This window comes from Petaurus breviceps, unplaced genomic scaffold, assembly GCF_028583685.1.
Source record: "Petaurus breviceps papuanus isolate PSGF00001 unplaced genomic scaffold, PetGlider_PUasm1.0 138, whole genome shotgun sequence".
Taxonomy (NCBI): Eukaryota; Metazoa; Chordata; class Mammalia; order Diprotodontia; family Petauridae; genus Petaurus; species Petaurus breviceps.
This window is the reverse complement of record NW_027185694.1, coordinates 10733475-10747831: the sequence shown is the minus strand read 5'-3', so window position 1 is coordinate 10747831 and position 14357 is coordinate 10733475. Positions and strand designations below refer to the sequence as shown.

General features: G+C 40.3%; 1 protein-coding gene and 1 long non-coding RNA gene across 2 annotated transcripts in view; one reads left to right on the top strand and one right to left on the bottom strand.

The window, feature by feature from the left end:
• PRUNE2 (prune homolog 2 with BCH domain) overlaps window positions 1-14357 on the bottom strand; it is a 320598-nt gene that overhangs the window by 32696 nt on the left and 273545 nt on the right. Inside the window, exon 12 of the mRNA XM_069105659.1 lies at window positions 2084-2257. Coding sequence (XP_068961760.1) covers window positions 2084-2257 — 174 coding nt within the window. The remainder of the gene's footprint in view (window positions 1-2083; window positions 2258-14357) is intronic.
• The window catches only part of LOC138175245 (uncharacterized), a 19130-nt gene continuing 7998 nt past the window's right edge, over window positions 3226-14357 (top strand). The window contains exons 1-2 of the long non-coding RNA XR_011171959.1: window positions 3226-3347; window positions 9091-9184. This is a non-coding gene — a long non-coding RNA (uncharacterized lncRNA). The remainder of the gene's footprint in view (window positions 3348-9090; window positions 9185-14357) is intronic.

Genomic DNA, 14357 nt, shown 5'->3' with positions numbered 1-14357 from the left:
GGGCTCAGCAAACCAGGTTATTCTGAAGTTTTAAGAAAGTGGCAGCCAGAAGCAAGGATCCTTTCCGACTCCAGTAGGATAATCAGAAAATCATGACCAGGCAGAACAATTCACACTAATTCTGGTACCATCCCAGCCTTAGGTTAATGTCACCTGATTTAAGTATGGAATGTCCATTCTGACTCATGATCTTGGTTACTGATAAAGACTGCTTTTCTTAGAGCTGGGCTTCGTAATCTGGGGTCTCTAAACACATTTCAGGGAATCTCTGAACTTAGGTGGGGAAAAAATATTTATTTCCACCAACCTCTAACTGGAATTAAGTATTTCTTTCCATTATGAATTGTTTTTAAAAAGCAACATTTTCTGAGAAGCAGTTTATAGGGTTCACCAGTCTGCCAAAGGGACTGTGATATACACACAAAGAACCCTTGCCTTAGAGAAATGCAGCTATCACCTTAAGAAGTGAGGCAACAGGATAATTTAAATACAAGGTATCATCCTTGAGGTCAGAAGTACACAAGGTTTGTTGTAGCAGTGATCCCCTGTTTGAGAACTTAACTTGGTGCATATCTCAAAAAGCTGAATCCACTGGCTACTCCACAGAAATCTGGAGGGAGTATCAGAAAAGCTAAACTTTATAAAGAAGGGGACTGTGTATTCTTTGTCTCCCTTATGGCAATTTGGTACTATGCATCAAACCATGAGTCACTGGCCGGGATGGCAGCATCCCCAGACATCTGTGCTCAGCTGGCAAAACTGCTGTTATTGGCCCCTTTAGATAAAGTACCTTCTTGTGTGTTTTTGTCTGTTTGGATGGGGGTTGAATCTGTGATTGGTCCCTCAACCAATGCAAACTGGGCAACTTTACCTGTGATTGGCCCCTCCATCAAAGCAGGTCAGTAACTCATCTATAACTATAGTCTTAGTTAGGACTGAGACTTGAAGTAATTTTCCCAGGGCTCATACAATCAGTACGTTTCAGACACAGTACTGAATCCAGTTCTTTCTGGCTCGAAGTCTGGCTTTCTATCCTCTACACCACACTGTCTTTCAACGTACCCTTAAAAGTAGTAAAAGCAGGAATGAAACGCCAAAGGTCTACCAGTAGAATGGAATTCTACATTTAAAATGCATTTTCCTTTTATGCTGCTAACCACAGGCAGACAAAAGGATGTAGGAGCTTCTGATGCCATGCCAAGGTACTCAGTGCTCTGTGTTTGTGAAGGATGAGAGAATTTAGGGAACAATGATTACATGGCTAACTCACAATGAGGTCATTTTTTTTTCATGAACATCTGGGCCAGCTGGAAAACCACCTAAAGGCTGCTGTTGGAGGAAGGCATGCAGTAGAAAAACCAAGGCTGCAGAGGTTTCCGTGTTAAATGCAGACACTTGTGCTCAATTAGCTTCATCTGCATTCCAAATTAACCAAGGGCACACAGGCAATGGCAACCGCAGAGAAACACTATAGAAGCAAGGTAAAGCTCATCTTCTACTTTCAAAAAGGTTTATCATTTGGCTAGAGAGCTGCTGCTGCCATGCACGGAGAATTAAGGTAGCTTATGGAAAAACACACTTTGCATGGAAAATAACTGTCAGGGTTAAGCCTCTAAACAGCTTTCTGAAGCGTGTGAAGGGGATACAGAGGGCTCTTTTTTTTTCTTTTTAATGCAAGAGAATTTGGTGTAAAGATCCTAGAAGATTATACTGGAGTAGTGCATTCATAAAAGCTCAAAAAGTGTTCTTACATGCTCTTAGGCATTCAAGACCCTGCTTCCACCCAATTCATATGAATCCTGTTGAGTAGTGATGGCACAGGATAATTACCTTTTCTGCCACAACTCTGGGGTAAGGGATACAGTTATGGTGTATTTAGGGCGAAAACAACATTTTCATTTGGGAAGCTTCCCTAGCCTTAAAGGCAAACCTCATCAGCCCTTCAGCTCCATATTAATATGTCCCAGACTAGGGGTTTTGAGATGCTATGATGCCACCAAAGGGAAAAAGAAAATTATCTCCCTTCAAGGAAATATGACTTTGACATTTCTCCATTTCCCAGCTTCCCTCTGGCGTTTCCTACCTCCATGAGAAATGACTCTTTTGTAAGGCTCTATGACTTTCATGTCAATCCTTTGCTCCTGTTCCCCAATCACGACGGTCCTCCACAACCGGTTGTCCTCTCGTTCCTCCTCAGCAGTGTATTCTGGGATGGACTCTGCCTCCTGGCCAGAATCCTGGAGCGCTGCTGAGTCCTCTGGGAGAAAAACAAAAAAAAGCACAAACAGGTATGCCTTCAGAACAGAGGTTAGGGATTGGTAGCAATATCTCATGAGACAGCTGTAAGTTCATCAATGACCTGTATTTTATATTTCTGCTATATTTTATACAAAGGTACTGTGATATAATGGAAAGAATCCTAGCCCTGCAGTCAAAGGGGGTGATTTCAAATCTTGCCTCTGGTGCTTACTACCAGTGTGACCAAGTCACAACCTGTGTGGGACTCCATCTATAAAATGTAGGTGTGGAACTAGTTAACCTTTGTGGTCCCTTTCAGATTGGTGTCTTACAATCCTAGTAAATAGCAGGTGTTTCACAATAATTGAATGAGTCATTGAGCAGCCAAATCCATTACCCATATCCTAAGATAGGCCTAGTGGAGGGGCCTTATCTTAGTAGTGACCCATCAAGGTCCAGGACCATCCCAAATTAATCATGGTCACGAGAGACAGAAACAATAATAGTTCCATGGTTTCAAGTCCAGCATAACCTTGAGATCCCCAGAGAGAGCCCTAACTGTAGGCCTGCCCTTAATTAAATCCAAATTTATTTTGAAGTCTTGGAATCGGCTCAGTTTTAAGGGATATTTCAGAAAGAAAGGAACATGGGACTAGGAACAGCCTGAACACTGTCCCCAGAGTTGCCGCTAACAGGTATGAACGCCTGGGGAGGGAGAGGGAAGAAGCAGGAAGCAGGACTGAGCCAGCAACATAGAGAGCAAACATCTACAAGTCTCTTTGATCGTCATGTTTGAGTTCTGTTGAATCGGTAATATCTTCCTCTCCTCAATTCATCCCTTTCTACCAGTAGGGCCCTTCCTTCCCCATATACACACAGTGCCCACTGAATTTTTAAAATGTTCATTTAACCCTTTTACTTCCCTCCCTTCAGTCTAATTTTCCCTGTCATCTTGTTTGTTTTCATAGTTTCAACTAACAAGCACCAACTATGTACTAGGAGATGCACTGAGCCCTAGATACACAGAGACAGCAGAGGAAGTTTCTGCCTTCAGGGAGCTCATATTCTGTTAGAGGGAAACAACACGTGCACATGTAACGAAATGCAAGGTAAATATGGGTGCTGGGAGGTTGGGGAGGTCAGGAAGGACTCGTGGCAGGGGACACTTGAGTTACATTTTGAGAGGACCTAGGGAGTGGAAACAAGGAGGGGGCTCACCACATAGGGCTAGCCAATAAGGAGGCACAGAGACAGGATATGGAACAGGGAACTGACCAATTTGGCCAAAGAGTATGTGAAGGAGTGTGATGTATAGCAAGGCCAGAGAGGTAGAATGGAACCATGTTGTGGCAGCGTCCCCAGACATCTGTGAGTGTGTTATTAAGTAGGGGGTGGTGGTGACATAATTGGACCTACATTTAGGAAAATCAACTTAGTGGCATCCTCCTTGAGCTCTCTGCTGCACGTCACAATGTGGAACACTTCTTTCCTGACACCATTTGCTTTGGTATTTTAGAAACTATTCTGGTTCTTCTCATTTTGTCTCTTTTTTTTTTTTTATTTTTCTCTTATCTCTTAGCTATGGTTGTACCCAAAGTGTTGTCCTCAGTCCTCTTATTTCTGTTAATACTTTCTCCCTTAGTCATCTCACCTACTGACTGGATTTAATTATTGCTTTTGTAAACTGTTTACACATCTATATATGACTCCATGGATGAGCCATCAATGGTGGATACAGGGCTGGTTTTGGAATCCAGAGACCTAGATTCAAGTTCTGTCATTGACACTGTGACTATGACTGATTTACTTAACTGCTCAGAGCCCTCAGGCAAACTCTCTAAGATTATAAATTATAAGTGATGGCTGGAATGCTAATCTGTATGAGTGGATAGAATTTCCATATTAAATCACAAATCTGTACATGTGTTTAGATACACACACACACACACACACACACACACACACACCCCAAACCCCATTCTTTCCCAGGAGTTCCAGTCCTGTATTTCCATGCAAGAGATGATCACCACCTTAATGATGCTTCCATGAAGGGGAAGCAACAGTACACTTGAGAAGGAAACTTTGCAGAAGCAGATTCCCAAGGACCAATGTTCCAAATTCCAAATTCTGTTTTGAATTGTAAAGGCAGCCAAGTAATGCAATGGACAGAGTTCTGGAACTCGAGTGAAGAAGGGCTGAGTTCAAATCCAGGCCCAGACATTTACTAGCTGTGTGACTCAAGAGGTCTTTTTTTTTTTTTTTGCTTTTGGGAGGGGGAAGGCAGGGCAATTGGGGTTAAATGACTTGCCCAAGGTCACAGGGCTAGTAAGTGTTAAATATTTAAGGTCGGATTTGAACTCAGGTCCTCCTGACTCCAGGGTAGGTGATCTATTCACTGTGCTACCTAGCTGCCCCAAGAGAAATCTCTTAACCCCTGTCTGCCTCAGTTTCTTCATCAGCAAAATGGGCCAATAATCATAGCACCCTATCTCCCAGGGTTGTTATGAGGATCAAATGCAATAACATTTGAATAGAGTTTTGAAAATCTTCAAAAGCACCATATAAATGTTAATTATTATTATTCACTTGCAAGTATTGAATCAGTTAAGTTCTACCTACAGAGAATGTCACAACAATCTATCGCTGATTATAATAAGTGTTTAAATTTATTTAGTGTTTGAAGATTTGCAAAGTAACTCATACACATTCTTTTTTTATTTAATTCAATAATCTTGTGAATAGGTCCCAGTATTTTCTCCATTTTATAAAGGAGGAAATGGAGGCTCAGAGAGATTAAATAATTTGCCTGAGGACCCACAGCTAGTAAGAATCTGAGGATTTGAACACGTGTCTTCCTGGGTCCGTGTCTGGCACTCTAACCACTCCACTCCACTGCCTTGGAAATCTCCAGCAATTCCTCCACGTTAGGTACAAACCCCACAGCCATCCTTCTGCTTCCCGAGTTTGTATCACTGCTCTTCTGATCAGCCCCGCTCGTCCGGAAGCTCACTCAACTCAATTCATTCAGTTCCTGGCATATTTTACCATCTCTCTAGAACCCCCAACTCTTCTCAGCTTCTTCTACATTATTCTGAAACTTTCCAACCAACATTCAATTCTACCTTCTTCCTTGAACCAAACCCCAGCTCTCCCCTTAGGAATCCCTGTCCTTATAATCCTTCCTTTCCACCACCCCTCCTTCTCCTACCACACAAGGAGTTCATCCTTCGGACCCTTTCCAGCTCACAGGGCCAAGAGGTAGGGAGGGCCTGGTCTCCTCTTTTATCTTTCACTGTTTCCGACCTTTAAACCTTCCTCTAGGAAAACGTCATCACCCAGTTTTTCTGCTCCTGCTCTAAATGGGAGAGCCCATCAATGGAGGTCTTCAAACTGAACTGACTTTAGCCAAGATGAACTTTTGTATATAATCCCAACTGGGCCTTCATTACTCCTTGACAGTCCTCCTATCTGACCTACATCAATTCCTTATTTACCTCCCCACCACCTCTATATCAAACCCTTAATTCTATCTTCTGATTGGTGTTGTAAATATAAAATGAAATAATATTTTATTTTTTTTCCTTCTTTTTGGAGGGCAGTTGGGGTTAAGTTACTTGCCCAAGGTCACACGGCTAGTTTTTTGTGTTAAGTGTCTGATGTCAGATTTGAACTCTGGTCCTCCTGACCCCGGGGCCGGTGCTCTATTCACTGCGCTACCTAGCCGCCCCCTGAGATAATAATGCCTCAACCTGCGCCCTTATTCCCATTCCTTTCTAGCAGTATAGGTCCAGTGGAAAGAGCCCTGGATTTAGTTTTTGTGGTAGTTTAGTCATTTCAGTTGTATCTGACTCTTTGTGACCCCATTTAAGGTTTTCTTGGCAAAAATCCTGGAATGGTTTCCTTCTTCAGTTCATTTTACAGATGAGGAAACTGAGGCAAACAGGGTTAAGTGACTCGCCCAGGGTCACCAGCTAGTAAGTATCTTAATCCAGATCTGAACTTAGGTCTTCCTGATTCCAAGCCTGGCACTCTATCTATTATGCTATCTAATCAGACTCAAAATTCAGCTCTACTGCCTACCATTTGTATGGCCTAAGAGACATCATCTAACACTCTGCCACTCAGTTTCCTCATAAGGAAAATGAGGAGATTGACTAAATGATTTTTAAGGCTATTTCAGTGTAAATCCTTTTATCCTATGACTTTGTTCCCTCGGTTATTCCTTCTCTCTCATGAACGAATCTTCAGTCTCTCCTTCTCCACTACCTCTTTCTCATTTGCCTACACATTCTCTTGTACTACCTAATCTTTAAAAATAAAATTTAGCAGTGGCCAGGTGGCATAGTGAATAGTACACCGGCCCTGGAGTCAGGAGGACCTGAGTTCAAATCCGGCCTCAGACACTTAACACTTACTAGCTGTGTGACCTTGGGCAAGTCACAACCCCTATTGCCCCTCCAAAAAAAAAAGCAATAATATAAAATTATTCCCCTAATTCTTGTATCAACCAGTTACTACCCCATCTCTCTCTTCCTCACTAAACTTCTTGAAAAGGTTATCTATATGTGAGTTTCAACTTTCTCACCACCCACACTCTCCCCAGACTCTTGACATTTGGTTTTCTAACCACTCTAATGGAAAGTTCACCTCAGACTAAATCCAAAAGCATTTTCTTTACAGCTTTTACCCCTTTTGACTTGTCTTATAATTTCTGATACTATCAGCCATCCCCTCTTATAGGATACTCTGGTTCTAGCCTATCTATCTAGGCTTTCACCTTTATTTCTTTTAAGTTACAGCCAAACTAGCCTGGTTTACTATACTTATCCTATTTCCCATCTCTGGGCCTTTGAACTAATTTCTCCCTCATGGAAACCCTAGCTCACTTCATCGTTCAGCTTGGCTTCCGGTACATAAATCACACTTTCTGGATTTCCTGTGGAGAGAAATTATTATTTTTCTCTTATATTAATGGCCAATTATTGAATTGGGACTAAGGTTTTTCTCCTTCCTTTTCTTCACTTAGAAATCAGCCTCTGTAGGCTTTTCAGACAACCTTTGAAGTTCAGGGCTGATAATGAGATGAAATATTGGGCAAGAAACACACAACTGGGAAAGTTTAGATCTGAAATTTTAGTTAAGGTGAATTGGTCCATTATGTTTTAGTCAGACAGGTCTGGGTAGAACTGGGTTCCTCCTTTTGTCTAAATTACCCCAGATGAGATGGTATGGGTATAGATAAATCTTTTTGTCCAAAACTGAGTGATCAGAGTCACATTCTCTGAGACCCTCATAAGAATAAGCCCAGTCCCATCGCAATATTCATTCTCTCATTACTTGTTAACCAATCAGAGCGGATTTACACTCAGCAACACTCATTATTCCAAGGGCATATAAGCATTGAGTGGGTTCCAGGAGAATCTTTGGTTTACGAGGGGTGGCCAAATAACCATCCTTTTATTAATTATTAATTACCCAGAAACTATGTGTCTGGAACTTTTTATACATCACAATTTTTCTCTATTAGCACCTTCTCTGCCTCTAGGCAATCCTTTCTCTAATTCATTCTCCATGTCCCTTCTCCAGTAATCTTTTGGTCATTCATGGTTCTTCCCTCCCCTTTACTCCCTATATCCAATCATTTACTAAGTATTACTGGTTCTATTTACCCATCTCTTGCATCTTCTGCAAAGACACAGGGATATGGGAAATGCATATTGACTTCTTTCCACTCACATGGCTTCCATTTAAGATCTCCATCACCTCTCACTTTGATTAATTTAATTGCCTGCTAACTAACCTTGTTTTTTCCAATTTCTCCCCTCTCCAGTGTATCATTCACACAACTGCTAAAACAAGTCTCCTAAGGAAGAGATCTATCTGCTATATCACATTGTTATCAAAAATCTTCACTGGCTCACCATTGCTTATATTAATTAATATCTTCATTTTAAAATTAAATTTTATTTTATTTTTAGATCCAGATTCTCCTCCTCTCACTCCCACATCCACAAACACACTTTTGAGAAAGCCAGAAAAACAAAGCCTGTTATAAACTTGTATAGTCAAGAAAACAAATCTACACATTGGTTATGTTCAAACCAAACCATACCAAACCAAAACCAAAAACATTAGCTTTAGTCCGTATCCTGAGTTCATCACCTCTCTAACTGGAGGTCACCATTGTTTTTAGGATAAACCAATCTCCTTAATCAAGTATTTAAGGCCCTGCACAACTTGTCTCCAACTTACCTTTCCAATCTCATGTCATACTGCTGCCCTTCATGAACTCTTAAGTTCTAGACAAACTCAACCACTAGATTTCCCTAAACTTGATGTCCTATTTCCCAACTCTGTGCATTTTCATATGCTGTCCTCTTGTCTGGTGCCTAGTACCTACTCATCTCTTCCTCTCAGAGTCCAAGGAAGGGGCTCTCCCCTCTGGGAAGGCTTCTCTAATACCATCAGTTGCTTCTGCTTTCTCATTCAAATTATCTTGTATTTGCTTATTTGTGTATGTTCCTTTTTCCCCTTTTATTAGAATATAAGCTTCTTGAGGGTGGGGCAGTTTCACTTTTGTCTGTGTCTTTACCATGCAAATACTATGTAATATTTCTTGAACTGAATTTGTAATGTATGCTGTGACCATTTCTCTCCTCTATACAAATAAGTTTTCTACTGACAATAAATAAAGAATGAATGCTTGGTCTTGGTATTCAAGCCCTCTGTAACCTTGTCCAACTCCAGGCCTACAAAACTGCAGTTTTCTCTGTGCTTCTGTTTTTGTTTTTGTTGTTATTTAGTCATTTTCCATTGCACCACTCTTTGTGACGTTTGGGGTTTTCTTGGCAGTCACTGGAGTGGTTCATTATTTCCTCCTCCGGCTCATTTTACTGATGAGGAAACTGGAGCAAACAGGACTGAGCTGCCCAGGGCCACACAGCTGGTAAGTGTCTGAGGCCAGATCTGAACTGTCTTCCTGACTCTATCCACTGAAGCCCCCTGCCATCTTGCATGTCTGTGTGTGTCTTTACCTGTATTGTATTCCCATACCTGGGACAGGCTTCCTACCAGTCCATCGGCTAAAATGTGTCTCTTCTTGAAGACTCTACTTAGCTGCCACTTCCTCCAAGAAGTCTTCCTCAACCCTGCCCAGACAAAACTTATTTATCCTTCAAATTCTTTGTAGAACTTTGTTTATTTCATATATCTCATCCTTCCTATTACCATGGTCATTTGTCTACTGGCTCTTCCCTCTAAGAGACTGCAAGCTCTATGAGCACAGGGACTGTGTTATTTACATCTTTAATTTGAATCATAAGGTCATAGATTTAAAGCTGAAAGGGACCTTAGGGGTCATTGAATCCAGCCCCTTCATTTCACAAATGAAGAAACCATGGCCTAGAGATTGTAAGTGACCTGCCCATGGTCACACATTTAGCTCAGTCAATTGGCATTTAGTAAGTGCCTACTATATGCCAGACTATACTAAACACAACACAGGTAGAGAATAAGACAGCATTTGAACCCAGGGCCAGTGCTTCTCCCCTCCACACAACATATCATAGCTAGCACACAGCAGCATTTAAGAAATGCTTGATGATTTGATTTGAATTGATTTTTATGAACCAATAGCCAGCAGCAGGAAGTTTACTTTCTTATGACGGGAAGAAGAAACTTGGGCACCTTCTCAAACAGAAAAGGACCAAAGATTCATTTCAGAAAAGTGGTGGATTAGACAAAGTCACTAAAATTTCAGTTTGGAGAAGAAAGAGGAAGGACAGCAAATGGGTGAGTCTGTAATTCTCCTAATATGCTTCTCAGAAATATTCAGCCTTAAAAACTTATTCATCTTTTCTCTATCTCCTACCAAGTTCAAATGCAAATGCACTTTAATATAATTATATTGTCAAAATTTGAATTATGGAAAATACCATGAACAGAATAACTTTACTGTTGTTTTGGAAAACAACAATGGAAAGGAGTCATCAGCATTTCTGCCAGTGGAGATTTTAAAATTGCTAAGCTCAATAAAATGAAGCATTATAACAAATGCAAATTTCCCTTAGTGTGAAGGATGATCCTTCTAAAATATTTGCTCCCTGTTCTATATGACACTTTTAATGTCCTTGGCATTTCATTAAATTCTTTGTTATTGTTCTGAACCTTTGATTTCAGCTCTGTAGGGAACCCCACCATGGAAACTTCCTCATTCTATAAATGTACAGCTAGTCTGTAATATATAATCTTAAGATTACATCTCCCTGGGAACTAAGAGATTAAGTGATTTTCCCATGATCAGTCAGTTAGTAATTGTCAGAAGAAGTATCTGAACTCAGATCTACCTGAGTCCAGATAGTTAGATTACCTCTGTCATGCCACATTGCCTCTCTAACTACCCTAAAGAATTTTTTTTAATTACCTTGAAATTTTACACTTAAATGTCTCTCTTGCCTAATTGTAAATATTCTTCTAAATAGCATAGAAGTATATAAATGTCCTCTAGAAAAAAAATGGTTTGATTTATAATACTTTAGTACTTCTATTCAAGTTTGGGAGTTTTTTCCTCAACTTTTTAACATTTTTATTTAAAGTTTTGAGTTCCAAATTCCATCCCTTCCTCTCTCCCTCCCCTCCACTCTCCCTGAGATGGTAAGCAATTGGGTATAAGTTATACATGTGCAATTATGCAAAACACTTCCATATTGGTCCTTTTGTACAAGAATATTTGAATAAAAGGAAAAAAGAAAGCGAAAAATAGCATGCTTCCGTCTATATTCAGTCAATATCAGTTCTTTATCTGGAGGTAGACAGTATGCTTCATCATTAGTCCTTTGGGATTATCTTGGATCACTGTATTGCTGAGAATAGCTAAGTCATTCACGGTTCTTCATCAAACAATGTTGCTGTTACTGTGTACAATGTTCACATCAGTTCATGTAAGTTTTCCCAGGTTTTTCTGAAATCATCATGCTTGCCATTTCTTATAACATAATACTATTCTATTACTATCATATTCTACAGCTTGTTTAGCCATTTCCCAATTAATGGGCATCCCTTTGATTTCCAATTCTTAGCCACCACAAAAAGAACTGCTATAAATATTTTTGTATAAATAAGTCCTTTTCCCCCTTTTTGGGGACCTCTCTGGGATATAGAACTAGCAGTGGTATTGCTGGATCAAAGGGTATGCACAGTTGTATAGCCCTTTGGGCAGAGTTAAGTTCGGGAGTTTTAAATAAAACAAAATAACATAATGAGCAAGACAATTTGGTGGAATAATTTAGTAGTGGATATTCACTGAAAATTACTGAATAAACAGAAGTTTGACAGTTTCTATTTAGTCTTAAGTCATACTTCCATGGTTCACACTGGACATTTTTGGAAGGTGGGTGGGATAAGAGGTTGCTGGAGAAGGGAGAAGCCTTGGAACATGTACAGGAGCAAAGAAAAAAAAAAACACAAACTAAAACTCAAACCAAAACATGTTACTTGATCCTCGGCATAAACATTACCCAAAGTTATCCTGTTATATGGGAGGTCAGGGTGGTGCCTGGAGGTGGGGCTGGAGAGGCTTCCCACTGACAACTAAATAAAGTATAAATATTTGACCTTGGTATTCGAATCCCTCTGTAGTCCTGTCCAACCTTATTTCATACTACTCTATTGCTACAAAATTGGATTTCTCTCTGTGCTCCCATTTTTGTCCTACCATCTTTCATCTCTGGGCTTTCACCCATGCTGTTTACTCATACCTGCAATGGGCTCCCAACCAACCCATCTGTTATGATTTCTCTTGTCCAAGGCTCCAAGGAGGAGTTTGCCTTTCTCTTCTACAGTCACCACCATTCCTTCTTCACTGTTTATACATTGTCTTAACAGTGACAGGTGGCAAATTACATAATGTTTTTCATTCTACAAGTTCTAATTTTAAATTGTGTGGAGTGAGGAACAGGTAATCATAGGATCAGAGGCTTTAGATCTGAAAAGATCTTTAGAAATCATCTCTTTTAGCCTTCTCATTTGGGAGAAGAAAGTGAGGCTCAGTTTCACTCAAAAGTAAAGGTCATATTAGCTAGTCAAAAACAGAGGTGCAATTCAAACCTGTCTCTAAAACCAGCAAACTATTTTAATTAATTTGAGTCTTATTTTCCTTTAAAAATAGATTTTATTTTTTAAAAAAATATTTTATTGGGCAGCTAGGTGGCACAGTGAATATAGCACTGGCCCTGGAATCAGGAGGACCTGAGTTCAAATCCAGCCTTATTTACTTAACACTAGCTGTGTGACCTTGGGCAAGTCACTTAAACCCAATTGCCCTGCTTTCCCCCCTCCAAAAAGCAACAAACAAAAATAGATTTTATTTAACATTTTTATATCATCTAGATTTCTCTCTGTAGCTCTGTCCTTTCCTGCACTTATTTTCAATAGGACTTAACCTGAAGAAGATTCAATAACCCCTAAATTATGACTTAGCTATTTCCCATTTGCATCCTGAACTCCAGATTGAGTTGGGAATTCTTAGAGAAGATATTATTTGCATATCTTTTTTGTGTGCTACGATATGGGTATATGTTCTATAAACATTTGGTGAATGAATTTTTTGAAGAGTGAGACCAGAGTAGGATTTAGCATTGCTTCCGAAGTTTAGCAGGGCCTTGGATAGAGTAGGCACTTCATAAGTGCTTAGGATCAGAGGACTATAGGGAGAAAATCTCAAAGACAGCCCAGTCCAACGTCTTCATTTTATAGATAAGAAAACTGAAGCCTAAAAGGTGGCTGTGTCAGGCTTGTACACAGGCAAGTTATAGGAATCAAATAGGATAATAGATATATAGCAAACCCTCACGTGCTTCTGAACACCAGTTATGGTTGTCATTACTGCTGTTGTTATTAGCCTGCTGTTGCCAGGCCTCCAGACTGGTCACTTCAATCCAGTTCATTTGCTCTTAAGACATGGCATCACCTTCCTGATATCATGGCCCCCTTTGAGAATGAAGGACAAACCACAACTGAGCTTTCTATTGCTATCCTACTGAGCTCAAGCAGCATTTAGAGAACAATATGGGGGTCTGTTTCTAAATGTTTAATAACTGGGCTCCGGGGGGGAAACATATGTCCATATACCTTTAAGATTAATCTGCATCATGGACACTTTTTAAGTCTAGACAATCAAAACAATAAATCAAGCCATCCTGATATGTGGCAGTTATATTTTTCTGAGGTGTAAGGGCTCATCCTAAAAATTTAACAATGGGCCAAGCTGTTAGAACTGGCTCCAGCATGCTCCCTGGAGCTAGCAAATGTCTACTTTCTTCTTGCCATAGAGATGGCATTATGTTAGGATGAAGTGAATATTCCAGATTCTATTCCTAAATCAAATGTTATAGTGTGTCACTTTCAGGTCCCAAGCATACTAGAATATTCAAAGAATTACTGTTTGGTGTGGTAATAGGAAAAAAAAAAACTAGGAACAAAGTAGGGGGAAAACTGGGGCATCAGTTGGGAATGGGGCAACTCGGTGGTACAGTGGATGGAGTTCTATGCCTGGAGTCGGGAAGACTCCTCTTCCTGAGTTCAAATCTGGTCTTAGACACTTACTAGCTGTGTGACCTGGGACAAGTCACTTAACCCCGATTACCTCACCAAAAAAAAAAAAAGAGCTGGAGAAGGAAATGGTAAACCACTCTAGTGTCTTTGCCAAGAAAACCCCCAAATGGGGTCACAAAGAATTGGACATAATTGTGGTCACAAGAATGAATTGGGATATTGCTGTTCCATAGTAAATGATAAATATGAAACCTAAGAAAACTTACATGAACTTATGCAGCATGAAAAAAGAAAAACCAGGAAAACAAACTATTTGACTACAACAATATAAACCCCAAACTGATTGCTTTACCATCTTAACCCAGAGAAAAACTAAGAAAATACACCTTCCTTCCTTCCTTCCTTCCTTCCTTCCTTCCTTCCTTCCTTCCTTCCTTCCTTCCTTCCTTCCTTCCTTCCTTCCTTCCTTCCTTCCTCCCTTCCTCCCTTCCTCCCTTCCTCCCTTCCTCCCTCCCTTCCTCTCTTCCTTCCTTCCTTCCTTCCTTCCTTCCTTCCTTCCTTCCTTCCTT